The sequence below is a fragment of the Centroberyx affinis genome, unplaced genomic scaffold, assembly GCF_046629955.1.
Source record: "Centroberyx affinis isolate AG114_WGS23_722 - 3 ecotype Tasmania unplaced genomic scaffold, CSIRO-AGI_Caff_v1 ptg000087l_1, whole genome shotgun sequence".
In the NCBI taxonomy this organism is placed as follows: domain Eukaryota; kingdom Metazoa; phylum Chordata; class Actinopteri; order Beryciformes; family Berycidae; genus Centroberyx; species Centroberyx affinis.
This window is the reverse complement of record NW_027278795.1, coordinates 74,271-86,543: the sequence shown is the minus strand read 5'-3', so window position 1 is coordinate 86,543 and position 12,273 is coordinate 74,271. Positions and strand designations below refer to the sequence as shown.

At 39.2% G+C, this 12,273-nt stretch overlaps 3 protein-coding genes across 5 annotated transcripts; 2 read left to right on the top strand and 1 right to left on the bottom strand.

Annotated features, from left to right (window-relative positions):
* The first annotated feature begins 920 nt into the window (after positions 1-920).
* Positions 921-4,000, top strand: LOC139646435 (galactosylceramide sulfotransferase-like). 2 transcript variants are annotated; one of them, XM_071522404.1, is made up of 3 exons: positions 950-1,013; positions 1,135-1,273; positions 1,370-4,000. In XM_071522404.1, the coding sequence occupies exons 2-3, from the start codon at positions 1,156-1,158 to the stop codon at positions 2,518-2,520; spliced, it is 1,269 nt and encodes a 422-aa protein (XP_071378505.1). In that variant the 5' UTR covers positions 950-1,013; positions 1,135-1,155; the 3' UTR covers positions 2,521-4,000. The 2 variants fall into 2 exon arrangements, with proteins under 2 accessions (XP_071378506.1, XP_071378505.1); XM_071522405.1 differs by lacking the exon at positions 1,135-1,273 and having other exon boundaries at positions 921-1,013.
* A 2,068-nt stretch (positions 4,001-6,068) lies between these two features.
* Positions 6,069-6,787, bottom strand: uqcr10 (ubiquinol-cytochrome c reductase, complex III subunit X). The gene is made up of 2 exons (XM_071522402.1): positions 6,616-6,787; positions 6,069-6,421 (listed from the first exon to the last, which is right to left on the bottom strand). Exons 1-2 carry the CDS (start codon positions 6,754-6,756, stop codon positions 6,371-6,373), a joined length of 192 nt encoding a protein of 63 aa, XP_071378503.1. The 5' UTR covers positions 6,757-6,787; the 3' UTR covers positions 6,069-6,370.
* A 324-nt stretch (positions 6,788-7,111) lies between these two features.
* Positions 7,112-10,088, top strand: zmat5 (zinc finger, matrin-type 5). 2 transcript variants are annotated; one of them, XM_071522400.1, is made up of 6 exons: positions 7,112-7,209; positions 8,232-8,409; positions 8,709-8,771; positions 8,862-8,942; positions 9,249-9,354; positions 9,461-10,088. In XM_071522400.1, exons 2-6 carry the CDS (start codon positions 8,283-8,285, stop codon positions 9,606-9,608), a joined length of 525 nt encoding a protein of 174 aa, XP_071378501.1. In that variant the 5' UTR covers positions 7,112-7,209; positions 8,232-8,282; the 3' UTR covers positions 9,609-10,088. The 2 variants fall into 2 exon arrangements, with proteins under 2 accessions (XP_071378501.1, XP_071378502.1); XM_071522401.1 differs by having other exon boundaries at positions 7,199-7,218.
* The last annotated feature ends 2,185 nt before the right edge of the window (positions 10,089-12,273 follow it).

Sequence of the window (12,273 nt, the reverse complement as noted above, 5' to 3'; positions counted from 1 at the left end):
TTTAGAGCTAATGCATCAGTCATATCTGTGAACATATACATATACACATATATTGTTTGTGTTTCTGACACTCACACACAATTTCTCAACAAATGTCACAAAAAGATTACACAGACGACTATCAGTGTCAAAGAAAGAGGAAGTCTGAGGAGGTATACAAAGGGATGCACTTTTTTACAAGACAGCATTCACTTGAATGAATGTGGAAATTATTTCATGAAGACTAGGCGTTTGTTCAGTGTCAGAGGTGGGCTTCTATTTTCATAATTTTTTTTTATATATTTTGCAAAGATCACATTTAGTTAATCAAAGTTTTATGTTGATACAACAGTTTCACTTTAAAATCAGACAAAAATGATTACAGTCATTTATTGAAGTGAGCAGTATGCTATATGGCTGCTTATACTTAAATTGTGGTTGTCCATGTCATTCTTGCAGGCTCTTTTCTCCCCTCATTTCTGCCGTTTGTTGAAAAGGTAATTTTAGAACCGTAAACATGTTTGGTGTGCAAACATGGGGGCTTTGTGTTTTATTTGGAAAAAAGAATGATGCAGCAGTTTTCTTCCTTATCAGATATTATCTAATTCCTCAGTCTAGAAGTCTCCTTTTGGCCTTTTTTTCCTATTAGTGATAAATACTAAAGTATAGCTTACATTTAATTTAAATAAGTCAAGCTATCATAAAGCATGTGTCTTTTATGGTCACTCCACTGTAGCTGCAGTCAGGGGTGACTGGCAGGTCTGTGTGTAAGAACTGCGGCAGGTGTTTGCACTGGGACATGAAGTTGTGCCAGAAAGACAAAGAACTCATATGAGAATACCCATAACAGCCACACAACAGAATTCAGAAGGTCATGTCAATCAAAATCTTTTTATTATTATTTTTATGACATTTCTGCTTTATTTGACAGTACAGTGGAGATACAGAGGGAAGTGGGGAGAGAGAGAGAGAGGGAGATGACATGCAACAAAGGTCCCATGCTGGATTTGAACCCAGGACACCAGAGTTATACGGTATACACCTTAGTCAACTGAACCACCAGGACACCTGTCAACTAAAATGTTAAGCTTTTTTGGTCTTTTCTCTTTAACATTTTTCCTGTATACATGTATTCTCTCTAATTTGTCCTTTCAGGTTCCCCTTTGAATTTGAAATATGTTTGGTATTAAAGGAAGGAAGCCCAAATCGATAATACAAGGGCTGGTTCTCTGGGCTTTATTGACCACTGTTATGCTGGTACTGTACAGCTTATCTAACCCAACTCAAGTTGAGAGTAGGTAAATATTTAATTAAGAAAGCATTATTTTATTGAGATAAATCAAAGGAATCTGAGTTTCAGTCTTTACTTACCCATATACTTTATTCACAGGGGCCCATGAACCCTCTTGTGCTCTTAGCATGTCAAAATCATGGCAGAAGAATTTGACCATCCACTCTCAAGGCACAAAAACCAAGTCAGAAGAATGCTCTCCCAAGGTGAACATCATGTTCATGAAGACCCACAAAACTGCTAGTAGCACAATACTCAACATCCTCTTCCGATTTGGAGAAAAGCACAAGTTGAAGTTTGCCTTCCCTGATGGACGCAATGACTTTTTCTACCCATCACCTTTCCTGTGCTCCCAGGTCAAGGACTACCAGCCTGGAGACTGTTTCAACATTGTTTGTAACCATATGCGCTTTGCTGCTCAAGAGGTCGCCAAGCTTCTGCCTCCAGACGCTGTGTACATAACCATCTTACGTGACCCGGTGGAGCTCTTTGAGTCTTCCTTCCATTACTATCACCGAGCAGTTCCCCTCACATGGAGGATCAGTGGAGACGACAAACTGGCAGAGTTTCTGCACCGTCCTCGGGCCTTCTACACCCCAGAGGCTTACAATTCATTCTATCTGAAAAATCTGCTCTTTTTTGACTTTGGTTTTGACAATAACCTCGAGGCTGATGATCCCCGTGTTGTGAGCAATATTCATACACTGTCTAAACATTTCCATCTGGTCCTCATAGCAGAATACTTCGAGGAGTCTCTTATCCTGCTCAAGGACACACTTTGTTGGACCATGGAGGACCTGCTGTTTTTTAAGCTCAATGCACGTAAGGGCTCATCTGTGTCTCGACTGACTCCTGAGTTGAGAGCCAAAGCCTTAGAGTGGAATGCGGCGGACTGGCGACTCTATCAGCACTTTAATTCTACATTCTGGGCCAGAGTGGAGGCTTACGGGAAAAAAAGAATGAAATACGAGGTAAGTGAGCTGAGGAAGAGGAACGCTGAAATGAAGGCCATCTGTATTGAGGGTGGGGACGCAGTCGAAGCCAGGATGATTCAGGATAGAAGCTTGCTGCCCTGGCAGCCAGTTGGAGAGTCTTCCATCCTGGGATACAACATGAAGAAAGATGTTGACCCCAAATTCAGAACACTCTGTCGAAAAATGCTCACACCTGAAATACAGTATTTATCAGACCTAGGGGTAAGCCTGTGGCTCACAAGATTATGGGGTTGGTTAAAAGATGCTATTTACTGAATATTGAGACATACACTGAGAAATTTGAGACAGGATCTCTTCTAAGTTTGACTGGGATGAAAGAAATATTTCTGAGTAAATGTATACTGTAACATTACGTTGTGTGTGTGCTTGAGTATGTGTGTGCATGTGTGTGTGACACTAACACACAACAAATTTGTCACTAACACTCCAACTCCAACTCTTTATCACAGTCTCTCCTTTTATTTTAGCACCCTTTGCACGTTTTCATCCCCTGAATATGTCTTTAAGCAGGTACATGAATTACTTTGATAGTGTTCAGTCACATTTGTTATCTGGATCGATGCTCATTAAAGAGCGAATCTGCACTGAATCACATTTTTTGATCTGTAAACATGGTGAATAGCAAATTTCAAATTAAGTCCTGCATCTGCTTCTAGGGGCAGAAAATCTCAAAATGCACTGCTCTCTATGTGCTGAAACTTTCAACCGTGTTTCACTCCTGGCCACACCTCAGTGACTGATGTCAAGCCAGGTATTTCATTTTTGGCAGCATCATATGCCCTGCAATCAGAAAATTGTTAACACTCCCAAGTAGAGTTGGAGTTGGAGACTGGCTGAAAACAGTGTGTTTATGCGCTCTTTTTATCCTTTTAAACACCTGTACCTCAATTAGCAATATTCTGCAAATGCATCAAACTACCCTGAACTTCTGTCTCTTTGGAAAGATTTATTGGCAAATCCTGAGCTAGACTGTCTAGAGGGTGACTGCCCAGTTTTCTTTTACTTGAGATGCTGTTGAGATGCAAAATACTGCTCAATGCTCATCTATGCTCCTCTCACATTACTCAAATATATTCTTTTGGAATTCATATATATGCAGATTATTCATGCAGTTCTTACTAGCATCAAATATGTTCAGGGTGGATATTTGTTTCATGTTTATAATTGTTTATGGCTGTGTTTTTTTTTATGGCTATGTTTATAAAAGCCTATATTTATGGTTTTGGTATGGTTTTGGGAACATAACATCTAGGTTGTTGTTTGTTAAATACAGATTATCTGATCTTTGGTACCAGGTGATGTCAACTTCAACACAACAGGTGCTTTACACAGATTTGGGTTTGGAGTTTAGTTACTCTTTAAGTGCTGGATGTCCCAAAATTTTCTAAATCTTAGATTGTTGTATTTGTTAATTGAAAGCCTTTTATAATATTCATTTTTATGTAGTTTCATCCCTGTAGTAATTTTGTCCTTTTTTTTATTTTATTCTCATTTGTCTCTTTCCTCTGTTATGTATTCTTTTCTTGGATTTATTCATTTATCTTATTTTGTTTTGTAAAGCACAGTTGTTTGCAACAGTTGTTTGGAAAAGTGCTATGTAAATAAAGTTTATTGTTTGCGTGGCCATGCAAAAGTAACTTAACAAAATTTGTTTGCGTGAATGCATGCATGTGGAGACAGTCTAAATTAGCCTACCTACACTGTTTTACTGTATGCAGGTATAATAACATGTGTATTGGACTTTTACATAAAGGATAATAAAATGTAAGGATGTGATCTTTGTCTTGTTAGTGCATCTATTTGCATTAGAGGGAGGAAAGTGGAAGAGGGGATAATGGTTTGAGAATGTGAGCAGTGCTTCAAATGTGTGTTACATCTCCAGTTGATGACAACAATCGAAATGATGTAAGGTGAGAACATGGCGTACGGTTATGACATCACATTCAATAGGTTGTCTTTCAAAAACTCAATACCACTTTTTATTCATTTATGGGCAGAATGGTAGGCATGAATGAAAGTTAGCTAGGTGACTTAAAATTAGGTTAGGTCACGTATGTTAGCTAACTGACTGCCTGAAATGACTCAAATAGCAGTAATTAGCCTCATTATAGTTAGCAAGCTTACCAAGGTCTGTCATTGCAATAAAGGAAGGTAAGTTTGAAGAAAAACAGCAAGAGGAACACACTTACTCCTCTCCCCTACCCATCTTAGGAAATTGATTCATGCCATCTTCACATAGGAAGAGATGGCCACACACATTTCTTTGTCACTCTAATATAAATTAGCTGGCCTTTTGTAGCATGGGCTATTTCCTGATAGGGCCGGGCCTAAATGAGTAGCACAAACCTACTGGTTGGATCATAAGGAATTAGCTGCCGGTCTGTAAGAAGTTTTAAGGCATGGCCTAGGACCATATTTAGGCAGGTAGTAGTGTTAGTAGTGTTAAAAAAATGCCCTTCATACTGGTTATGCCCCTTTTAGCTTATAGCTCCTCAGGTGATCAGTTTTAGCAACATTCCATTAGAAACTCAATCTTGGTGCTTCAATTTGAAAAGGCCGCCTAGGATAAAAAGGACAGGGGCCATCGCCCCCCTGCACCCCACCTGTGCATGACTATGTCTCTGAGCAGCTCCTTCTTATCAGCCAAACAGGTAGCTTTCTTCAGTGTATTTTCGATGCAACGAATATGCAATGTAATAAGTAATTAAGATTCTTGCTGGAAAGAAAGTTTATTCCTAAAATGCATGTTCATGTCCAGTAAAAACAGAGTTGAAAGTCGCTATTGATGCAAAGGTTGTATCTGTCTGCAAGTTTTTGAACACAAAGCCTGCTGGCTGCTCCACCTGCTGGGCAAAATAGGATTCTTTCAAATCACTGATAATATTACAAGGCTGACCCCATGTGAAACACATCAAGGTGCTTTATCAAATTGCATTACTGTCATGTGAGCAAGCAACTGTTCATTATGAGTTGGTATTGACAGGCTAGTTGTCTTATCATGGCTTGGAAACCTTATTTGTTGCCTTCTGATCCCTTTGAAGAAATACCCAAGCATTACTCAAGCACATAGAGGGGAAGAAGCATTTAAGTGACTTAACTACATGCAGTTATTATCCCAACACAAGGCCCTACACTTGTGGCATGCTAGAAAAGTTGTCATCATTGTCCAAACCTTTGAATACAGCTACTGACCTATGAATAGGATGCAAGTATTCATCTAATATTTAGACACAGCTTGCAAACATGAAGTTAGCAAACCAGCCATCAGTATCATGATCAGTGTTGCTATAAAACAGTGGCCTTAGGTGGAAACATATCTGTATGTCTTTACCTATTATGAACAAAATTTCAGATAACATAATGTGCCTGTGATGTATGATATCCTCTTCAATAGGCATTATGAGATATCACTTGAGAAAAAACATGGTAGAAAGCATATAATCAATGGGCATAATCAATACTTGTATTGTACCAGGGTTGAGGCCAACTCATGAATGAACTCAATTCCAATTCAAATGAGGAATTGTAATTATTTGAAAAATCTACAGGAAACAGAACTGGAATTGAATTGGAATTGCAGAAAATTTAATTTAATTCAATTATATTCTGAAAGATTCCATGTTTTCTGTTTTATCTTACCACATCTGATATTACAGTGTTATAACTCCAAGAAGTAAATTGGAATTTACCATGCATTCTAAATTCAATGAATGAACGGCTCCAACATTGATTCGTGCAAAGACATGTATGTATTGTTATGTACACATAATGTTTGTGCATCGACAAATCAAAACACTGTGAACTTTGTATGACATTTAACACATCTCTGTTTAATTTAACAAGCCATTTACAAGTTGTGAGGGAAAGGAAGGCATCACAAGCAATGACAGGGGAGAGGACGCGTTGACAGGAACCATTACTCCATCTCCATGATGCTCTGACCAGTCTTTTAATTTCCACGGGATTTCTGGTAGCTTGAAGCCAGCCTGGGCATGACTTTCAGAACATAGTCCATGTTGATTGTGATTCAGGTGTGGAATCCAAGAAGAATGGAACATGGAAGTGTGAGAATTACTTCGTTTCTGTCGCAACTTCGGTCCGCATCCTATTCCTCGTCTTTGTTCTCGTAATTGTGTTTGATGTGTTTCCAGAGTTTCTGTAATAAACCCAGAATTAAGAGTTACACAAAAGAACAATCTGATTCCAACATACAGCACTACATCGGTAAACGCAAACCCCGCTATCACCCGCTAGCGAGCAAGCTAGCTTAAGTGTTAGCTAGCGCTGGTACGTCCTCTACTTACAAGGTCAGGGTAAAACGGGCAGTAAAACATCAAGGGACACACTTACCCCCCGATTCAGCTGCTCGAAAATAGCATCGCCCCCTTGGTCAAACATTCGTTCAAAAAAGACTGCTCCAACCATAATGGTTACAGCGAAAGTAGACGTTCTCTTGAAGAGCAGATTGTAGACGGACTTTGCCAGCGCCATGACGACGGTGCAGTGAGCTGCGGAAGAGGTTGAGACAAGAGCGAAACCCTGCGCTCACTTCCGGCTTGGGCTGACCAGATCGCTCCTGTTTTGAATGCCAAATAATCGGGTTGTTTTTGTGAAATACTAATATTTTGTTGTACGGGTGCAGTAAGTATTTCATGATAGGCTACCGATAACGTGTGGGTTGTCATTAAATTGTCGAATTTATTTAAAGAATGCATTTTACGTTTCTGATTTAGCACGTATCTCCCGTGTTTGATTTTCCCACAAAATAATTCATGAACGCAACGCTGTGTATTTAGCAGCCAACTTGGAAGTCCCGGGTATCGGACTTTTTCACCAGCACTTGAACGCACAATAAGGAAACGGTAAAAAGGTCATTTCCTACTGAGTGTAGCGTCACATTTCAAAGCAAATATCAACGAAGAGGACAGCAATATCTCGCCAATGGTCAGTTAGGTTGTACTTTTACCCCTAACACATACTGAATTTTGATGAATTATCAGTTAATGCATATGACTGAAACCAGTGCCAGTCCACATTACTTAGTTGTCGTGCCACTAAATTAGCCTCAACTGAGACTAAATCTTAGTCTCAGTTGTGAATATTACGCTCGACGTTAGCCCGATGTATTTACCCCGCAACACACTGGCCGGTTAACTCAACATCGGTTCGTAAGGTTAAAAAGGTGATTCGCAAAGCCAAAGAAACGTTAAGTTTCTGTACATCTATAAACAGTATTGTAACACACGTTTTGCTCCTTTAATCCACGTTACAACAACGAATAACTATCAATACCTTTGGTTATCATTTTACATATCCGTTCATAGGTTTACAGATGCATTTTACGTTCAGACTTTTGTCTGTTTGTATCCCTACTCTCAAAACACTAATCGAAATGTAAACAATGTTTTCTTTATTGTGAACCGGAAGCAGTGCATTTGTATGTGGTTCCTACCTTGACAATTTCAAAATAAAAGTGGTTTCCTCGATGCACTTCCTTTAGAGGGCAGTAAAAGTAGGCTAACACTTCGTCCTGGTGGTGGTGGTTGTTGTTGTTGTTGATCTTCTTCTTCTTCTTCAGTATTAGTTTTGGTGTTGTTGATAGTAACGACCAGGCCTTTACATTAGGCAGATACTCTATACTGTGGAGACTGTGGGTCGGGGGGTGGGGGTAATTCTGCTTGCTGCAGCAGTAGAAAGTAGGAATCAGCAGTTGTGGGGAAATCCCAGTCCAAAATCACAGGAATAACATTTGAGGTCAATTTGTGGAAACTCTGGGGATTCCCTTTTGTAGGGAAAGAGCTTTGTGTTCATATCTAGCAATGGATAACATGGCAAGATCCACCCAGAATTTAGAGAAATATTGGAAATGGTATCAGTAACAACTTCCAAAACTTAACACTGTTATGAACTCTATATGTCAGAAAAGTTACTTAACCACGGTCGTGTTGCTGTTCACTGTGTTTCAGAGATTTGAAAGTTGACACCTTGCTGTGTAGCTTGGACACATAACCTGAGCCATGGGGAAGCGGTATTACTGTGACTACTGTGACCGGTCCTTTCAGGACAACATGCACAACAGGAAAAAACACCTGAATGGCGTTCAGCATCACAGAGCAAAAAAGGCCTGGTTTGATCACTTTAGAGGTAAGACTTGCAGTTCCTCTCATATCTCAGAGATGTGGTTATAATCCAATTAAATGATATAAGACATGATGTGCTAGTGTGATTTTTGTGATTTTTAGTAGTGATCCTGTATATTCCAATCGAAAATACCAAGCAAGCCTATTTATTAGATCCAGATTAGAGATTCAAGCAAGCTTACACTCCAGCTTGCCATATTGGCTATTAAACTACTTACTTTAGAGCAGAAGGTGACATAAAGGGTCATGAGTAAAATCTGTCTGTCTGTCTAACATGCTTACATTTTGCTCATCATGTTGCAGACTCTGCAGCCATTCTGTACGATGAGCAAGCCAAGAAACCCTGCAGGAAGTTTCTCCAAAAAGGTAGCACAACAGTCAAGTTCTACATTCTGTCATTGAAGAGGGAATGATATCAAAATGATATATCTTTTTTTTCTGGTGTTCCTGTATTAGGGATTTGTGGTTTTGGCCCCAACTGCAGGTTTTCTCACATGTCCGAAGAGGATTTGATGAACCTAAAAAGGCAGATTGAAGGTGAGCTGCCTGTAACCATAAGGTGGTGCTGTCTACCATGTGACTGAGGCTTCTCAAAGTTGTGATGCATTACATGGGATTATGAGAGCAAGACACCACAGATCTAATAGATCATCATATTATAGTCATTCTAAATAATTTTCTCATCAGTAAAAACATATTTGTGTGTTTGATTGCACAAGAGAAGAGTGTAAATGTCCATGACAGATGCACAATGAGTTGTAATTGAATTTTTCTGCAATAGTTATCAAGGTGACTGTTGAATAGCTCCATATTGTGAGGAGTAAGATTTATTTTTTCTTTCAGATGAACGACAGCACAGGTACGGCCGTCGGGGCAGAACCCCAGAGCGAAGCATAGAAGACTGGCTCACTAGACGGGAGAAGAAAAGAGCTGCCCTCGGTAGCAAAGGGTATGAATGTTCATATGCTTTCAACACTTATTCGTACGTGGTTTGCATGGCTAATGGTTATTCCTATTGATCTAGAATTCAACTTGTCAATTCTTTATTTCTACAGAGTTCTGAAAGATAAGGAAGACGATGAAGGAAGCCAAACAGAAAGTGACATTCCTCTACAGCTCCTCTCCATTCCCGACCTGCCACCCTCATTGCTGCCCCCTCCCCCGGGCGGGTGGAAAGTCAGACTGAACACTGAATGGGGTTGAAAGATATTCACTATCCCATTCAGATCATTATATTGCATCGAAAGAGGAATATCACATAATACCATTTTCCTTAAGAAATGTTAATGTGACATACATGTTTTAAGTGGCTAGATTTGTCAATTTAACACTTTCATTTAATACCAGAACCTGACTGTTACAATTTCTAATTTTTAAGAATAAAAACATAATCTTTTTCTGCATACTAGTAGAGTTTGTTTTTGCAGGTGATGTTTGTTTGATGTACTATTGGTTACATTTTTACTAACTAAAATTGCTTGTGCAAAAATCTACGTGAGTTAAAGTAAAAAGTAGCTAATCAGAAACAAGAGTTACTTAAAATGGCCATGAGCTGTGGGATGTAGAGCGTGAGCATGAACTCCTCCCACAGCTGGGTTGTCAACTTTGATAATAGTTTACTCTGTATAAATGCACTGTCACATTATAAATGCACTGCTTATTACTTGAGCTGTAATTAAAAAAAAAAACACTCTAAATGCCCCTCATTCAATAATGTACTTGCACTTGCATTACATTGATGCTTCTTGATCAGCTCTACAACCAGATAGCAAGGTTAGCAAGCTAGTTAAACAACAAATGCAAACCAATAACACTGAGGCTGGATGAATGTCTTCTGGTTAATGTTAACTAAGCCACCATCATGGATGAATTTGAGCATTTAGTTTTACAGTTACATCCACATGCTTGCGTAAGATGCAATTGCAGTTTCAATTTATGATTGCCCTGGTTCTGATGCAATGTCGAGAGCCCACAAAATGTGTGGTGTAAATACTATATATATAAAAATATAGTGAAGTGTAAGTCAAAGTTCATCACTTGCTCACTCAATCTTCTAGAGTAGGCCTACTGCAATCTTGTTGGGGAAATTAGGTTGACTCCACTGTCTCCTGTACATTTTAGTTATAAATCAAATGGTTTATTCTATTAAAATTCCATACCTGATAACAGTGATTAACTTAAAAATAATTAGAGTTATTAGCTTATTACAGTTATAGACAGTACAAGTTTTATTTTAAGTTATGTATTTGTGCAACAATTTCACAAATTACAGCTTCTCCACTGACATTGGTCCATTTTTTGAAGTTCATCACACAAAAACTTCAGCTTGAAGTGAAAAATGTTCAAAATTGGCTGAATATGCCACATAGAAAATGGGGAAGGATAGTTGCATCTTGAAGTCATTGAAAATGGATAATGCAATTTAACTTGAAAAATCTGCTACCTTGCCTGACTGTTGCATCATTACTCGGAATGACAGACATACCATAAGATTCATTTTAGGTATTTCTGCTTCATTAGAGAGTAACAGTGGAGGTAGACAGGAAAGACGGGATGACATGCAGCAAAGGCCCCGGGCCGGATTCGAACCATACCATATGAATGAATGAACATTTAAAAAAAACCCACGCAATTCATGATAACCTGCAACCTATTTGGCTCTGCGAAACCAAATACAAAATCTACATTTACCAAATCCGGGACATCACATGAAAGTCCGCTGCCCTACCAAATGAGATGAAGCACCAGCGTGGCTACCTGAGAAAAGTACAGGTGTAGCTCTGTATCCCGTTGTTCTACATTCACTGTGGGGTTTGTTGGAATTTTTGGACCGACCAACCCTACTGACCGACACAGCGACTTATACTAGCTGGTTGCAGCTAAAAACGTCTTGCACATTAAACTTGTCTGACACACACAGACAATAATGTAATTAATTATTGACATGAAGTCAATATCAAGTCAGTAATATTTTGGACACAGATGCTGAAAGATGAAAAGATGAAAAGATGAACTTCAAAGTATCCCAGCTAGAGTTGAGATCTCCACATATTAAGAGTAGAGTTGGATATTTGAGTTACCCCATCGCATTAAATCTTTCCCAGTCTGGGCTGCATAGTTTTCATCTTTGATTGATGGATCACATTGGCTTTAAAATATTGACTGATTGCACATGGGAAATGTAGTAAAAAATGACATTAGATGTACTGTAATGACAGATTGTCTTGTTGTTTCTTGGCTTGCTCACTTCAGTGTCACTCTCCACCAGCTGAAGAACATGGCCAACAAAGGGTTAGCCATGTTATTTTACAACAACAAATTTCCAGACTAAATCTTGTGTGTTGTTTTGTGGGCTGCAATGTTGAGTTTGTTGTGGATCCTTGATTGGACTCCTGCTCAAATGGGTTGTGGCAGTCACAACGGCTCTTTTCTGGGCTGTAAAAGCAGGACAACTTTCTGTCCCTTACATTCCCTGGGGTATGCAATGTAGCCTGATGTATTTTCATATATTTCCTCAAATAAATGGCAACTGACTTAGCCACGCATCAACATATCTGGACTGAAATGTGTGTTCTCCTGTAGTGCACAGCAGAGATCCTTTGGAGTCTGGATATCTCTTCCCTTTTCGACAATGTCATCAGCAGCACGTTTGATTGCTCCACCGACTCTATCAGGAGCGCCTTTACAATGGGACTTCACTGAGCAGTTTCACTGATAATATTGAGTGGTTACAGAGGTATTTTCCTCTCTCGCCTTCTGCAGAACTGTCCCCTTCTTCATGGCAGAGGCTATACAAAATGGTAGCATATGGTAGCCTGAACCTCAGTTCTTTCAACCATAGTTTTCTGAAATATTGATTTGAACAGCT